Here is an 18,257-nt window from a genome sequence, read left to right as displayed (position 1 = left end):
TTTATTTTACTGTTATTTGTTTCATGTTTTATTATTAATATTTGCTTGTTTTAACTGTCTGTTCTCTTGACTTGATCATTTAATTGATTGTGTTTCAAGTAGTTTAACGTTTCTCTGTTTAAACCTTGACTGTATGGAAAGCCATTATAGATAAAGCTTATTGTCTTTGTATGGCAACACATATGTTAACATAATTCCGATTTGGTCCTCTAAGTTGGTGGGGAAACAGTGATCAGTCAGGATGATCCTGTTCTTTCTGAGTAACGTTAGTGGACGATGTGTTCTGGAAAAATCCCATGAGTCAGAGGTTGAAGGTTCACTTCCTGTTTTCACCTTTTCTTGCTTCTTGAAGCTGTTGGAGGAACTGAAACAAAAACATGGTCTTAAAACAAAAATGGTGCAACGACTTGTGATTCTGTGAACAAACCTCAGGCACACTGGGACGTTTTTAATCAGATTTAATGGATTGAAAAAGAGTCAGAATGGTTTAAAATGATGATAAGATGAAACATGAATCATATCAGGGAGCATCGTTCACATGTTTATACGTGTTTTTCTCCAAAGAGGTTGAATCACTCAGCGTCCTGAACGTAGTGGGCTAAGCTCTGCTCCAGTTCCTCCCATGTTGTCTCCCTTAACTCTCTCTGGAGGAAGGAAGGAGAGGAGAACAACTGATGTCGAAGCAGGAAGACTGATGGATCCCTGCAGGAAACTCACCTGACTAGACGCTCTGCTGGCGAACCTTTGGCTGGGTTTGGCCCGGCTCCTCTCAGTTTCCTTCACTTTGTGTAACTCCTGTTTCTTATCCTCCAGCTTCTTCTTCAGGGCCACAATGGTGTTGTCCTCAGCCACCACCTGTTTCAGGAGCTCCTGCTGGGCACGCCGTTCCTCTTTCCTGCAAGGTGCCAAAACGGTTGTATTGCACTTAAATGTGTTACATTTCACCTGAGGGACTACAGGTGAAAACTAGCCTTTATGGCTAACTTTGGCATATAATACATTGTCAGTTTAGAAATAAATAAACAGCAAAAGCCCCATAAGTGCAAGTTGTAATGTATCACATTTTTTGTTCAGATTCAGGCTGCAACTAATGATTACTTTAGTTGTTAATTAATCAACTATTCTGATGATTAATTTTCATATTATGTTACTTGTATTGTCCCTTTATAAATACATAAACAACAAAAGACCCATAAGTGAAAATTGTAATGAAACATGAATAATTTCATGTGCATTTATGTTCAGATTCAGGCTGCAACTAATAATTATTTTAATTATTGATTAATCAGTTATTCTGACGATTAATCGATTTTTTTTAAAAACAGTCGCATTCTGTTGATTTTTATTTATATTCCTAATATTTTTTACATAATATTAGCAACAAATTAAAAGATGCAAATAAAAATGAATAAGAAAATAAGTATTTTATTCCCTAACATGTAATTACATAGGATTCCTTTGGTGAACAGTTGATTATTTGTAGCAAAGGATGCATCTACAGTTAAAAATACTTCTTAAACTCAGCCCTTTTTGCTTGACTTAATACCAGTACTGCATAGAGCTGATCTGCTGACTATTTTTGGATTAACCAATTAATAAATGGATAGCAAAAAATGCTTAATCTGAGATTTTTAAACCTATGTTGAATTGGGTGAAACTAAAATTAAACCATTTGAGGAGTTCTGGGTAGAACATATTTACAGACAAGTAAATTTTCCTCTTAAATGCAGAATGTATTCATATTTTGTACTACTCTCTATATGTTGTTCTTTTAGTATATTGCTTTTTTTGCATCTGTATACTCCAGTTAACAATTAATCTATTACTAAATAAACTGATTTAGTAAATTATTCTAATAATCAATTAATCACGATTAATTTGATGAATCATGTCAGCCAACCTGTCGGCTGCTTCCTTCGTCAGCAGCTGCCTGTAGAGGTTAATGTTGTCCAGCGTCTCCAGGATCTGCTGCTGCTTCTTCAGCTTCTCCTGCAGGATGTTGCTGCGTCGCTCCTCCTCCTCTTTCTGCTGGTTCTGCCTCAGCAGCGCCAGCCTCTCCTTCAGCTCGGCCAGCGACATCTCACCCAGCAGCTCATAGCCTGCAGTCTGGCACAGACAGACGGCTCAGAGGTCCCATGGGGATCCACCACGCAGGCTTTGAAATCCACTTACCTCCGTCTCGTTGAAGTTGTTCGGTTTGACGATATGCAGCGACTTGATGGCGCGAATTTCGTGGACGAGTTGAAACTTTTTTCTGAGCTCCTCCTCTTGTTCCTCGAGGGCTTGGCGAAGCAGCTCCTGATTTTCCTCTGATACTTCTTTCACTGTGAAATGTGCGTTAAGATCACCAGAGTTAATTAGTGACGAATCACAAACTTGTTCTCTTTATGTCATCAAAGGACAAGGCGTACCGATTTTCTGCTTTATTTTCTTGCTCCTTTCTTGAGCTACTTTTAAGTTAATCCTGTCCTCCATCACTTGTTGCACTAAGTGTCTTACTTCCTTTTCTTCCTTCAGCCGCTTTTTTGCATATCTTTGCATGACGCGAGCAGTCTGGGGGGCAAGAAGATATTTTAAAACTTATTTACAAAACCATCTGTGACAAAGAGTTATAAACAATTGACTGCTTTGTGTAATTGATCCCCAGCGTGTCTTCATGCTTTAAGGTGCCGTGTAATCTTCTGTAAAAACTAGGGCTGAAATGATTAATCAGATTACCCGCGATTAATCAGTTATTGAAATAATTGCCAACTAATTTAGTAATCAATTAATCATTAACTGAAGTATACGGTCTTAAAAATAAAGCAATATTCTGAAAGACACACAATCAGAGGAGTGATTAAGTCAAAACGGTACAAAAATACATATATATTTTGAATTCAAGATAAAAATCTTTTGTCTTGAAATACGTTCTCCTCAGAACTCTTTAAGTGATGTAGTTTAACTTCACCTGGTTCAAATTCATTAAAGGAATTATGTATGATTGTATATAATTTAATGTGTTTCTAATATTGCATAAAAAAGGCTTAAGTAATTAAATGAAAAATCTGTATATAGTGGCAATTTTCTATCTGATTAATTGATTAATCGTCAAAATAATTGACAGAATATTCAATTACTAAAGTAATCATTAGTTGCAGCCCTAATAAAGACATTTTCTCAACTCCATGAAATGATCATTACGCACCTCTTCTTTCTTGCGCTGAACAGCTTCATGTTTTTGCTCAGCAATCCGTTTGCGAGTCAGAGCTATCTCCTGTTCGGTGATCTGAGTCTCCAGACGGGTCCTTTCTTCTTTCTGCCTCTTCTCCTGGCGCTCCCGCTCCTCCAGCTCCTTTTGCCGCTGCAGGAAAGGCGACAGGTCTGTCGATCCCTGCACCAGTTCCTCTATTCTGTTAAAACAGTCGTTTCCTTCAAATCAGGTGAGCGAAGCAACATCATTTATATCTGATTATGAAGAGTCAGAAAGGCTGATTAACCAAACTAAACCAGCTAAAACAAACAGCTACTGGGTAAATTGCAGAATTATTTAAAGTTATTCCACAAGTTGACTCATGCTGTATGTTTTGTTTTATGTTAGTTCTGCAACTAACGACTATTTTAATTATTGATTAATCTATTATTCTGACGATTAATCAGATATTTTATACAATGAAATACATTAAAATATGCAAATCAACAATAATTAACTTCATTTTTAAATAAGAAAATAAACATTTTATTATCTAAAATTTAAAAAATACAACATTCCTTTAGTGAACACTTGATCGGTTGTAGCCTCAAAACATCAACATGTGAAAAGCTCTGCGCTTCCTGCTTCAGTACAGTGCAGGGCTGATTTGTTTATTATTTTTTTGGAATAACTGATTAATAATTGGATAGCAAAAGATGCTTAACAAAAGACATTTTAATAGAGTTTGAACCAGGTGAAGCTAAAACTGCCACTAGAGGAGCTCTGGGTAAACAAAAATATTTACAGACAAAGTTTTTCTTATATCCTAAATGCAAAATGTTTATATTTTTAAAGCTTTGAGTTGATTACTTCTTTGAGAATGTTGTTCTTTCAGCAAATCCGTATACTCCAGTTAACAATTAATCAATTATTAAATTAGTTGACAATTACTTCAACAATCGATTAATCACGATTAATCGATTCATCCCTATTTTACTCTATGAAACTATTCAAATCATTCAACTCTGAAACTATTTCAAATCATTGTGTTTCAAAACATTTTTCCTCACATTTGTGAACAAGTTGGAAATGCTTTTGTACATCATGCAAGAGATTATGTACAAATCCTTAATCTGCAGCTGCTTGTTGATGAATATTTTACACAACAAAACAAGGACTTACATGTTCATTGACACAGATATTTAGTTTTGAGAGATGCACAAAGGATTTTGAGGAAAGTAATCCATAGTGTTTTGTTTTGAGAAATGAATTATTTGTTTTGCAAATGTCAAAAATGATTAGAGAAATGCGCACAAAGCGACTGGGAAAAATTGTAATACAAGCTAACTGAATCTTTCTATGTCAGTAATAAATTTTTGGATGTTTTTCATTACCTGTGTAGCTCCTCCTTCACCAAACGGTCATGCAAAGCCTCTCTTCTCCAAATAGCTGCATTATTAAGCCTGACTGGGTGGCTCCCCACCTGGAATAATCAGAGAAATATCCTTGTGGACGGCTTACACACCAATGATGGAGTGCAACAGGTGTAACAGGTAATTTAATTACTACCATATTACTGCAAGGAATTTTTTTTGCATGAAAAGACTCAAACTTCATTTTGGCGTTGCCTTCTGCCTTAATCTGGGAAATCACACTCTGCAAAAGAAAACAAAGCAGACATTAATTATTCTGCTTTACGATGTACAATGTTAGCAATTTCATCAATTAATCACATTTTGAAGATTTAATTTGTGGAAAATCTAGGTTTTTTGGCGGCCCCAGGCGGCCATTTTGTTTGGCAAGCATATTTTACAACGTCCATTTATCTGGACTTTGAATATTAAGGCTACTTTTTCTTTTGATTACAAGAATAAAGTCATAATAAAGGAGAATGGAATAGTAATTTTTTTGAGAACTCCAACACAAAAAGTAAAAGATTACAATGGGTAATGTGGAGCATTTCAGTGAACTTTGCTGTGAATTTTACAGATAACAAAATTATTAATCTTTTAGCACACCGGCATCAAATTAGCATGAGTTTGAAATGATTGATCTGGTCATGTCAGATCTTAATAACTCTAGAAGCTTTTTCTCATAAAATGACTTTTTTCTCTTAATTTTAAGCTAATAGTATGACTATATTCTCGCAATTAATCAAAAATGAATCAGGCTAATACTCTGGCGTACAACTCAGAATGTGTTGTATTTTAAAACCACTTTTTGAAAATATTTTCTGTCATTAGTCATTTCTATGCTCAGAAAAGAAAGCAATATAAATAAATAAGAAAAAATGTAATAAATAAGTAAATAAATAAAATAGCAAATAAACAAATAAAAAATAAAGTAAAATAAGGTGACTGTACCTCCGTTTCTTCTGATTTCTCCGGATCCCTACATGTGAAGTGGATCGCATGCAGAAGTTCCTGGGATTGGAAAGATGCAGATGTGGAAGTGAGACTGCAGTCTGTAAAATAATCTCTACATCTGCTGCAGATGTTTACTAGCTGGACTGTTTCTCTCTGGGTCGTGATGCTGCTACTCTGTAAAATGTATCTCAGTCTAAATAAGCAATAATCATAACAAAATGTAAAAAAAAATTAATAATTTTACTTACATTTTCATACTATCAACAATAATTTTGAAGAATTTGAATGAATGTGAGTTTTTACAGCATTTAATTTCCCTTTGGGTTCAATAAAATACTTTTTAAATTTTAATTTATTTGCCATATTTTGTCATCAGATCTCAAGCGGACGTTGTACCTCAGCCTTTTTTTGGTTCTTCTCTTTACACTCCTGTATTTTCTGCAGTTCTCTTGGAGTCATGTAAGTACTGCTTGGTACCTACAGAAGCAAAGCAGAACTTTTAATGCACTGGGAGATATTTGCCTAAAATGTGCAATAACTTAAACATATACTCTCTAAATCAAACTTTTTTTTCTCATGGACCAAAAGTGTCAAGTCAAAAAGGCTTGATGGCTAAAAAAAAAACAAAACCTAAATATTATGACCTATTCAACAATAAACTAAGAATGTAACAAATGACATTGTTGAAAAGTTGTTGAATGTTGGTTTTTAAAAACACAAACATTATGATGGGCTTTAATGGGTTGGCAACATTTTATAACGCTTTTAAATTTAAAATGGGATGCATTGTTTATGAAATTATTGCAGTTCACAGTTTAAAAAAATAACATTATTTTTTTACACATGCATCATTATTTGTTGCCTACATGGATGTTTATTCTGCCTATATCAACATTTAAGACATTTTTTTCCTATTTGGTATCAGAATGCAAACCATAGCAGTTAAACTGAGCTGCTGAAGGAAATGTTTGAATATTGTTAGAATAAATGTGATCCTGACTGGTGTGAACTTGTCTGGCAGGGGGCTCAGCTCCTCTTTGGGTGGGGTTGGCAGTTTATTTTTGGAGAGGATGAAATCCTGACACTGGGTGAGTTTAGTTCGAGCTCTCCTTTCTTTTTTTGAAAGCTGATCCATGAGATGATTGATCTCAGGGCGCCACCTGCAGGACACACAGACACGTTGCTTTGACTTTGAAGTAAATTGATCTAAATTCTCGTCAGTAAACTGTGGAAGAGAATTAGGGCCACCAAATCAAATTTTTTCTCAAACTTTTGATTTTTTCTCTCTCAAAGTTCTGACTTAAAAATATGAATTCTAATTTTGTGTCAATTTCTATCAAAATCCAAAAAATATAAACCTTCTAAAGTGTATGTAAATTACATTATTTTTGTACGTGAAAATAATCCCATAACTGTTTCTGCCTTGTTATAGGAAAGCCTTTTCAAATTATTTGGTAGATTTCAATTTTAAGACTAGATTTGCCGATAGCAGAAACAATTTAAGCAATTCTGATTCTGAGGGAAAAAAGTAGAAATTCTGAGAAATAGTAAAAATTCTAAGAAAAAACTCTTAATTCCTAGAAAAAGTCAAAATTCTGAAAAAGTAGAAATTTTTAGAAAAAGGCAGAATTCTGAGAAAAAGTTAAAATGATGAAAAAAATCTAAATTTTGAAAAATATCAGATTTCTGCAAAAAAAAAAGTCGGAATTCTGGAAAAAAAAGTCAGAATTTTGAGAAATCCAAATTCTGAGAAAAAGTCTGAATTTTGAAAAAAAAATTTTTTGAGGAAAAACATAAAAATTTTGAGAAAAAGTCAGAATTCTGAGGAAAAAGTCAGAATTCTGCAAAAAAGTCAAAATCCTGAGAAAAAGTAAAAATTCTAAAAAAAAAAAAAGTCAGAATTCTGAGATTATAGTCAGAATTCTCAGTTTAAAATCAGAATCTGGAGAATATTGTTTGACCCTCACACTCTTCCGTAGTTCTCAGGTTCTATTACCTGAGCAGATTGGTGATTAAGTGCTTCTCCACAAATTCAGGCTCATAGAATGTGTTCCACTCTGCTTGTACCCAGGTGGTGATGCTTGAGAAGAAAAAGTCTAGAAACTAAACGGACAGAGAGAAGCATAGCTGATCTGCTGATCACTCTAATATTTTTGTTTTCTGGTTCAGACACTTACGAAGTGCATCTTCCAGTGGCCCAGAGATTTAATTATGGTGCTAAAATGTTCAAGTCCAAGTTCATCAAGACAAAACATGCAGAGGTAGCAGATAACTGAAAGCACATAACAAACATGTCAGAGGTCCTTTTATTATTATTATTATTATTATTATTATTATTATTATTATTATTATTATTGCAGTCAATGATACCAGTGACTCCCCCAGAAAATCTTTATGGGGTGGCCAGAGCAGGCCAGTGAAAATTTAATTTTAATTTTAGACATTTCTTCATTTATTTGGTTCTACATTTATCTCTTTATTGAAGAAATAATTACTTTTAATATGGCCAGTGGGGTGGCCAACATTTTTGAAGTGAGGGCCGTGGCCCCCGGCCCCCCATTGGGGTCGCCACTGGATGATATTAAAGTTTACTTACTGATGAACTGGTTGCGGTCACTTTTGCACAACCACTTTCTATGCTGACCATAGAAAGTATTGATAACAATATCAAGCAGCTTTTCATACTCAACACATCCAGAAACAACTTTCAGGATGAATTTCCTCTCCAGAGGATCAAAGCTCTGAAACAGATAACAGATAGAAAAAAAGTACATTTCCAACAAAAAAAAGCTGAAATTTTCTAGAAAAAACTTGGAAATTTCCAAGTTTGGAAAGTAAAACATTTGTTAGGATAAAAAACAGAAACATTTAGATAAATCTAATAAATTTTCAAGAACAAACAGTGACATTTCTGAGTTTGAAAAGTCAAAAATAAAAAAAAATAAAAAATAAAAAATTTTGAGATTAAAATCTGAAATTTTCTACAAAAAATCTGGACATTTATGCTTAAAATGTTCGACTTTTGAGACTCAGAAAATTTCCAAAATGCAAAAAATTCTGCCTTTCAAATAAAAAAAAAATCCAATATTTTTTCTCGAAAATTTCTGAGATTAATCTCAAAATTTCTGAGTTTTTTTTTACAGAAACGTGCTACTCCTTTCTATCTACAATGGCTCTAATATGCCGTCGTAGTAATAATCTCCAGCATTAGTGTGACTTTACACTTTATGTATCACCTGTAAATCCGTGGGAATATCCTCTACGAACTCGTCCACACATCGGGGGTCCGATGAAAACTTATCGAGCAGCATGCATGCTACTTTCACTAGAGACCCGAACCCGGCTGACATTTTTAAATCATCCGATAAGTCTGTTGCTAGTTGGTTCACCGGAAGACCGTCAACTTTTCTTCCAACTGCCTGTTTTTCAGTAGACATTGCTTCAAGAACAGCTTTTCGCCACCACAAGAAAAATTCAAGGTTTGGATAGAAAGCGTCTCCAGCCGTTGCCTAGCAACTGACGTACACAGAGCTGTCTGTGAATATGGCGGCGCTGTGACACCCAGCAGAAACCCGCCTGCTCTGTCTGATATGGAGAGGTGTAATTTTTTATAGTATAGATGTTTGTTACAGTCTTTAAAAGTCACTCGCAGTTTTACAACACGCTGATTATCATCGCGGCATCCTGATCCTTTGTTGGCCGCCATAACAGTTAAAACGAGCTGACGTCAGTGCGAGTTGGGTGCTGCCTTCACGTGCTGCTGGAAATTCAAATTGAATTTCTACAACACGGAAATTACATTTTGTTTTAGCTCATTTTTATCAAAGATTGTTCAAAGAGTTGTTGCAGATGTTAGTGGCTTCGGGCAGCTAGCTAAGATTTTAAATTTTTTATGTTAGTGTTGATAGCTTTTATGGTCTGGCCCCATTCTATTTATCTATTTCAACTGTGTGCATTGACTGACATTAAGGTCCTCAAATCAGGGCCGTTTGGCAGAGCCCAGTTCTAAATATATAAGCACTGGGTCAATGTGGCAGCTCCTTAACTCTGGAATAAACTCTGAAATAAGACTGACCTCTGACCTGGGCCTCTTCAAGTCAAGACTGAAGATATATACGTTCAACACATGTTTTTAACTTTATTTTCCGTCAACTTTTCATGTTTTATGTTTTATATGTTTTATCTTAATCTAACCATTGTAAAGCACTTTGATGAACCTAGTGGTTATTGTAAATACAATTATTATTATTATTATTATACAGATATTATGCACCTACTGAGTCACTCAAAACCACAGAAATGGATAATATAAAAAGGAAAATAAATTAATAAATTAGTAGGGTAATAAGTATAGTAAACATATTTTTTTTCTCCAAAGCTTAAGGTTTTATACAGATGACAATGTTCAATAAAGAAAATGTACTGAATGTCTGTGATATGTAAAATTTGTGCAAATCCAATGTAAACTATCTATAGACAATCATTTATAGAACTTTTAAAACTTAAAAACACAAAAAAGAAGGGATAAATACACATAGTTCCCACAAGTCTGAACCGAAAGTGACCTGTGCTACAGAACCATCATCTTGATAGGCAAACACAGCACAAAGCATAGATGGACCATGGCTTTGAGACTAACAAAAAGAAATATATTAACATTTTGACCAATGTGCAAGAGAAAGATATATCAACAAAATCACTGCTGTCAGGATCGACTTGTATGAGACAGAGAATGTAGTTTATTTATTGTTGTCATAGCAACTCCAAAGCAACAGTCATGACAGTTAGTTACAGATACCTACCAAGATGGCTGCCAGCTACAAAGTTTCCAGAAGTGTGACATCACATGAGAACTATGAAATGAGATGTATTTTAGAATAGAAAACTAACAAGCAAAATTGCTTAAAATTTGTCTACTTTGACACAAAGTAGTCAGATTTTACGACACTTCAGTTTTAGACCATCTTCTGAACCACTTATTGAGATGTAATAGAGAGATCCAAATTAAACCAAATAAACGTTCAATCTAGTGTGTAAGACATAGCAAATGTTGATCATTCTATTATCAAAAAGTAGAGTTGGGTAGTAATTACTTACATTTACTCAATTACATTTACTTGAATAACGTTTTTGAAAAAAAAAAACCCCAAAAACTTTTAGGAGTATTTTTAGTACACTTTACTTTTTAATTTTTCTTGAGTAAAATTTCTGGATTTTCTACCCACTGAATGAAAAGCAAACATGTTTTAACCAAAAATTCACCAGACAGACACACACCTGATCTATGTTTTATTAAAGTTCATAAGTTTAGTTTTTTTAAGAAAATGATTTGAGAAAAAATAATATTTTGCCTGATTTTGTTATTTTTTGTTACTACCATAAAATACCAAAATTTCCACTTAACTTTATATTTCAATGTGTCTAGTTATGTAACTTTTAAATATTAAATCATTGATAATTTGATCAGTTACATTACTTGAGTATATTTTTTACCAAATACTTTTTTAGTCTTACTTGAGTAATTTCTTGGATGGCTACTTTTTACGTTTACTTCAGTAAAAATATGTTGAAGTAGTGCTACTCTTACTTGAGTATAATTTTTAGGTACTCTGCCCACCTTTGTCAAAAAGACGCAGTTTTTATGGCAGAATAATGGATTTCCTGATCCAAACAAAAACCTGTAGAACCTGTTAGCTCGGTTTAGGTTTGTTGGGTGGTACAGTACAGGTAGAGTCACAGGTGGCTTTTGATTGGTCGAAGCGGTCCCTGAAGGCACCATCGCAGGGAAAGAGGGCGGGGCCTGTTGTCAACGTGACCGTCATGAAGTAACGTTAACTGGGGGACAGAACAGAACAAGCGGAGCAGATCCGTCAGTCGGTTAGTGTCCGGGGGAAGGAGGCAGACTGAGCGTCGGAAAAGAGGAAAAATGGGAATAACTCCCCGTAGATGTGCTTTGTTCCGGTCCACATCCACGGTGTAGACTCGGAGAACCAACCGTACACCGTGTCTGGTTCTCCGGCTGACAGCGGATCCGCCGCAGCTAGCTGGGTTAGCAGCCCGCCGTCACCGTGAGGCTCCCGACCGACCGGGCGGGCGGCAGAGGAGAGCTGAGGGGGGGCTGTGACAAAGGAAGGAGCCATGAACCGCTTCAGAAAGTGGCTCTATAAACCCAAGGTGAGTTTCTGCGGACCGTCAGGCCATCTCAGCCTTGCCCCGACCCGGTTCTGATGCGGTTCATCCCGATGGATTCTGCTGCAGACCGGCTAACATTAGCTGTGATCCTGATGTTTGACAAGCTGCTGTCCCTTTGTTGGTGTTGTTGCTTTTATTGTTGTTGGTGAGATGTTTTTGTCTCATTGTTGGAGCCTGACAGCTCAAACTGGTTTAGTCACCTCATCCAGCAGCTGACTGAAAGCTGATTAGATTCTCTTTTAATAATTTATCAGTTTGACATTAATTAACATGTAATTATCAAACATTAATATCAACTGAAACCGAAAACAACGGAATTATGTGAACTATATCTCCGAAATTGTTACTACCAGAAGCACATTAGATCTTATAAATATTTGCATTGATTTAAACTTACTTTTTTATGTAACCAATTAACTCTTCAGGCTATAAAAACAAAATCTGCAGCAAAATTCAACAGATTAAAAATATTGTCATCCAGTAAATAAGCTAGGCTTTCAGTAAAATGTTTAGTTAAAGCTCAAAATTTATAATTTTCGTTTGTTTTCCCTCATTCATTACTTTTTTCCAACTTAGTACCTCTATTCTGCATATTATCTGCAACTTTTGGAGGCAACACACCTTCATTAAAGGAACTGTTAATGATCAGGCCTTTGCTAAACTTCCTGATTGAGTCCTTTGAATTGAGGCATTGGAGCAGGGATGCACCCAAAAGATGCAGGACAGTGGAGATTTTTTGATGGATTTCATATATCTGGAACTGTTAATTTCTCAATCACTTGTAATAAGTTTATAAAACCAATACATGAGTATCCAAAAATTAGGGGTGGATTTTTTAAAATTAATGGTACATTCAAAACTTAAAAAAAACATTCAGCCTAATAAATAGGACTGTCATGATAAATTATGCTGGATAATAAATTATCCACATAAGTTATCATGATAAACGATGATATTGCTGTTTTGAAGTTGTTTTCAAGTATTGGTAATGGCATAATAATGCAAGAACAGACTCTTAAAGATCGATCAACTTTAAATTTGAATGAACATTTGACCCTGGAACTGGGAAACATTTTAAATATCCAAAATAAACAAACAAAACAACAGAAATAACAAATAAAATGGATAATAAATTGTCTATAAACAAAGTTGTCCTTCAAAAAATTTACTAGTTGAGACCAAAGTATCAGACTGAAGACTTTTATCCTCCAGTTTTTGGTAAAAAGAGAGAAAAGAGAAATCATGCAAATGGAAATTGTTGAGTTTGTTTTAATTTATCATGCGATTAATTGATTTATTGCTTATTGTTGCATACCTATATATGAACACCTTTTAGATGTGAACTTTTTAGTTGAATTAGCATGACTCAGAAACCCACCTGACACAGCAGAGGAAGTGTTAAAGGCTTGGTCGTCTCGTTAGGCGAACAGTTCAATAATACTCCGACTACAGCAGGGAAGCTTGGCTGAACGTGTGGACGTCTCTCCAGGGCGCAAATTCTTGTTAAACGTTTTGTTAACTTTAGGCCGTGTGGAATTTCGACCCACAGTTAGAGCATGCCAAGAGCTGGAAGCAGCAATTTTAATACCGACACTGCAGAGGTTTAAATCAGAATTTATAAAAGTTATTTACTCTGATCATGAACATCAATTAGACAAACAAGCTGATATTAAATAAATATTGCAGAAGTTATGTCATGCAGGATTAGATAAAAAAGAGCTCTGATTACATATTATCCACCTGCTCTTGACCACACACCTGCGTCAGTTAGTTTCTACTGCTAAGTCATGTTTTCTTTAGCGGTCATCAGTGTTAACCTGCGTAATAACTCCTGGGAGTTTACATCAGCCTCCCTCCTTTCTGCCAAACGACAGCCTTCCTCCCTCCGATTTACCAGAATCATGCATCTGTCTGTGGGAGTGAAGAAACCAAAAAGTTGGGAGAGAGGAGTGCCGAGCAATCTACACCCATTCCGTCATATTCTCCCTTTTTTTATGTTTTATTATTGAAGGCTGTGGTTTAGTCGCTGCGAATCAACATTAAGCAGTTTATCTCTGAACTACGTACTCCTGGAGATAGAAAAGTGCTGAATCAGCACGCGCAGTTGACTGAAGCAGGGATATTGATATTTCCAGAGCGGCTCTGTTCCACCCTGGATAAGTCCCGCGGTGAAAGGCTTTTTTTGTTTTGAACCCCCCTGCTACATAATCCCGGCTCAGACTGTTGGGAGAGCAGCATGCAGGAAGTTACGTTTCCTCCTCTTTCCACCTGTATTATTATTATTATTATTATAATTATTATTATCACACAATTTATTCCTATTAAAGTATCAAAGACATTTTTAAAAACGTGTTATTGAAACTATTATAAGCAGATTACCAGAGTTTGAACAGGCTGGGTGTGAAAAAGGAGGTGGTGTGTTTGAGTTTTTAACTCAGGTGGAACGGAGTTCCAGAGGCGCTGGTTCCCATGGTAACCACATTGTAAACAGGAAGTGCTCCATGAATTCAGAACCTGCAACCTTTACAACCTAAAGAGACGTTTTTACCATCAGTGCAGCCAAATAAAATTTTTTTTTTGAGCCGCATAATTTGTTTTTTAATTTTAGATAAATATCTACTACAAGAAATTTGTCTTTATTGTTAGAGAGCTACCATTTTATTTCCATTCTTAGGAGTTTAAATTATAGATAAAGATATAATTAAGCAAAAAGTCGATTAAGCACAGATATTCAAACCTAATATGACGAAAAAAATCAGATCTAAAGCAATACGGCTGAAACGATTAATCAACTCATTTGTGATTAATTGATTACTAAAGTAGTCGGTAGCTAATTTAGCAGTCGCTAAAAACTGAGTTTAATTTCCGTCTGAGGTATGTATTTCTTTCTTGAAGAGAAATGACAAATAACGTAAGATATTTTGAAACACCTGCCTTTACTTCAGTCATCCCTTCTTGTTGTTGACCTAAATTCAAAGTCCAAATAAATACAAGCTGTAAAATATGCATGTAAAACAAAACGATTGGTAGACTGAAATCAAAGGAGAGTATTGGTGAAAAAATACAGATTTTTCACAAATTAAATCCTCTGTAATTTTTTGGAATAATGACAGATTAATCAAGATTACTCAAGAATAATTGTGATTAATCGTTTCAGCCGTAATTGATTGTGTTGTTTTCAAATACAACTCTGAAAAAAATGTAAACCACTTAATAGGATCAGTTTCTCTGATTTTACTCTTTATAGGCAAATGTTTGAGTAAAATGAACATTGTTATTTTCATCTATGAACTACTGATGGCATGTCTCTAAAATTCAAAGCAAAAATTTTGTATTTGTTTGCAGAAATTGAGTAATGGTCAATATAACGAGAACGATGCAGTGCTTTCAGATGTCAAATAATGCAAAGAAAACAAGTTCATATTCATTTAGAAACAACAATACTGACGTTTTAACTCAGGAAGAGTTCAGAAATCAATACTTGGTGGAATAACCAGGAGGTTTTCAATGGGGTTCAGTGTACTGGGCACTTAATTTTTTACAGATCTGTATATTCTGCTGTTTAGATGATTGAGAAAAGAAATGGCATCAGTGTTACTGATAATTTGATGATTTTTAGATAAAATCTTTTTAGCCTGAAACATCATTTAATATGAAAACAGTTTCCAGGTGCAGCTCTGATTAACTCTGTAGGAAGTTTGATGAGTTCTTGCCTTGATTGTTGGATAATTACAATACTTAACTGAGTAAGTCCTTCTCAGCTGGTTCTGGTTCTGGTTTCTGGAGACAATGGGGGAGAGTGAGCGTTGTGGCTTCATATTTAGGACAGTTTCTGCAGTTCCCATTCTGCTTACCCACTGGCCGTGTGGTAATTGATTTGGTTTCGGCTGCAAGGATTTACAGAGCTGATCCCAGCACAGACTGAGGCGGATCTGGCGACTGAGAACCAGTTTTAAATTTACCGCAGGACGGATGGACCTCTACTGTCCGAGGCGTGCCAGGGTGGGGACTGAAGGAAACCAAGATAAATTAGAAGAAGAGTAAACAGGATTCATATGGCTGCTTGAAAACCTTACAAATGCTTCAATTTCAATTTGATTTTTGTATCAACAGCTTGATATTCTAAATACACGGTTTTATAATAAAGTGAAATCTAACGTATTGAAAGCCTAAATTTGGGAAACAATATTGAAACCAGATATTTTCATACACTTTCTCTCACTGTTTGAAGTTAAATCAGAGTAAACGTTTGTTAATTTATGTCAGATACAATTACCAAAAACTTTTCTATCTGCTGAATGCAAGAAACGTTTTTTTTTTAGAGATTTTCTTATGACTCTCTTTGTGTTTAAGCCTCTTTTTTTGCCATAATTTGAGAGCACACATTTTCCGTTTGAAAGCAGGATTTCGTGTCTTTTGTTCTCAAAACTTGTAAAGCTTGTACTCCAAACTTCTGCTCTCTTTCAAATATTCACTGTGCTTTTTCAAGCCTTTCTCCTTGCGCTCAAAACTTGTCTCTGCTAACATCACATCTCTGTTCCCAAACCTCTCTGCTTGCACTTGGAACAAAAAAGTACCGTCGCCTGGCAACCTCTCAGCCAATAGAATGAAAGTGTTCTACTGGGTGCGTTTGTTTCCTTCTAGCTGATGTGCCTGTTTGGCTACTATCGATTGTAGCAACCTACGCCCCCCACTGGATGAAGGGAGAACGTGTGCTCTCGAATGATGGCAGAAAAATGCCCCCATATTAAGCATTTAATTTGAGAAGGAAGGTCATTTACCTTAAAACAATTTATTTTTGAATGTTTTAATATAATGAATTCTTAGTCGTAATGACTTGATTTACTTATTGAAATTGTGGGCTTTTTATTTTCTGTTAAATCAGTGTTTTGTTCTCAGACCAGTCAGGTGATTAGAAACATTTGAAACTGTTCAAAACATAAGGTTTTATTTTAGTTTACATTGTCCCTGCTGTAGAATGAATAAAATTACCACAAAAAAATACTGATAACAGTAACAGATATCATATAATAGTGAATTGAAACTGTATTTTTTTTAGTTTATTTGTATTTGGTGCTGGGAAAAATTTTAAAACTCACCTTGAAAATGCTTGAAAAGTGCTTGAATTTTACTGTAGTAGTGTACAAACCCTGAGTTAAGGTGCGATATTCTGACCTTTGCTCTCTTCTTCTTCACCTTGTTTCCACTGATAGTAATTGCTGCGTTCTTTGATCAGAGGTGCTTCAAGCCTCCCCTGTTGGGTCTCTGATGATGATAAAGCATTAATCCAAGGTGTCCTTTGTCTGAGAAGCAGCCAGGATATAAAAACTGTCTCTGCGCTTATTTTGGGCCAGAAAGAACGATTGTTGTTTTCCAAAACAGTGCAATATTTTGTTTGGCCTGCAAGAGACACATATCTATCAAAAAGTTATATAATCCCAAGATAAATAGTGCGTGGCCTATTAAAATGCTATTTTTTAAAATAAGTTTTGCTGTTATATTACTAAACTCTTCCCAGAAAGCCCTGATTTTGTTTCATTGCAATGAGCAATGTAATAGTGTCATGCATTGTGCACACACACATGTAATTTGACTCCTCTCAGAAGATTGGAAATAAAATGTAATCTTTCTTTAAACAAAACAAAATAACAAATTGAAAGTTGGTGTTTTTTGTTTTGCAATAAAATATATATATCAGATTGTAAGTAAGCAAACAAACAAACAAACTCAAAAGACACTTTATCTTTTGGACAACTTGTTTCGAAAAAGTGTGGATCCTTCTGAAGTATTAAGGACCAAACACACCAATTTGTCTGCAGCCGTCCTGTACGGAAAGCAGTCACACACACATTTCAGTGCTAATCTTGGCTGTCAGTGTGTCTGAGTTTGGACAGCCTGGACGTTGCCCACTCTGTCACTTTTCATGACGGTGGACGCTGTGGACAGAAATAGCTCCGTTATGAATCATTCAGATCCTTAACTGTGTTTTAATTCAATCACTTCCTTCAGTTTAGTCACAATTTATCATCTTTTTGTTCATGCATTGAGTGATTATATAAAAGGTGTCAAGCCGTTAGATTTTTTGGGGAGGTTTTTTAGATTAAAATTGTGGTTTTCCTGCACTGCCAGCATCAATTCTGGATTGTATAACCAGATTACGTCTTGCATAAGAACGTCCTTGTGGTTGTTGGAAATGGGGGTTGTCCCACAACCGCCAGGAGGTCCCGGACTTCTATCCATCTAAATCCTCTGTGGACACTTATTTTACCCCTGTCTGCCGTATGATGAGACGGGCACATGCTTGGGTCGTTGCTGTGGTCCAAACAGCAGATTAGGTCAGCTGTCAGAGATCAGACGGCGATCGCACAGATTATGCCATCAGTCCAGATGGGTAGCGCATGCTCACAATATTAAGTCAATGAGTTAAATCGAGTCTCCAGTCTCCGCTTTCATTCCAGATTAGTTCAGTGTATTTAAAAAAATTAAGTTTACAACAAATCTCCTCTAACAATACTTTCCAGACAAAC

At 35.5% G+C, this 18,257-nt stretch overlaps 2 protein-coding genes across 4 annotated transcripts in view; one reads left to right on the top strand and one right to left on the bottom strand.

Annotated features, from left to right (window-relative positions):
* Positions 1-442: 442 nt before the first annotated feature.
* cfap99 (cilia and flagella associated protein 99) lies at positions 443-8,975 on the bottom strand. Its single transcript, XM_032547638.1, has 15 exons — positions 8,775-8,975; positions 8,135-8,279; positions 7,716-7,810; positions 7,535-7,641; positions 6,539-6,698; positions 5,935-6,015; positions 5,536-5,595; positions 4,742-4,828; positions 4,567-4,655; positions 3,188-3,392; positions 2,412-2,553; positions 2,173-2,324; positions 1,901-2,106; positions 718-895; positions 443-644 (listed from the first exon to the last, which is right to left on the bottom strand). Exons 1-15 carry the CDS (start codon positions 8,973-8,975, stop codon positions 573-575), a joined length of 1,980 nt encoding a protein of 659 aa, XP_032403529.1. The 3' UTR covers positions 443-572.
* Positions 8,976-11,340: 2,365 nt separating this feature from the next.
* zfyve28 (zinc finger, FYVE domain containing 28) overlaps positions 11,341-18,257 on the top strand; it is a 32,284-nt gene continuing 25,367 nt past the window's right edge. For all 3 annotated transcript variants that reach the window (XM_032547594.1, XM_032547592.1, XM_032547591.1), the window contains exon 1: positions 11,341-11,712. In XM_032547594.1, coding sequence (XP_032403485.1) covers positions 11,677-11,712 — 36 coding nt within the window. In that variant the 5' untranslated portion in view covers positions 11,341-11,676. The remainder of the gene's footprint in view (positions 11,713-18,257) is intronic.

The sequence above is a fragment of the Xiphophorus hellerii genome, chromosome 19 (genome assembly GCF_003331165.1).
Source record: "Xiphophorus hellerii strain 12219 chromosome 19, Xiphophorus_hellerii-4.1, whole genome shotgun sequence".
Classification (NCBI taxonomy): Eukaryota; Metazoa; Chordata; class Actinopteri; order Cyprinodontiformes; family Poeciliidae; genus Xiphophorus; species Xiphophorus hellerii.
This window is presented reverse-complemented; position numbering and strand designations above follow the sequence as displayed.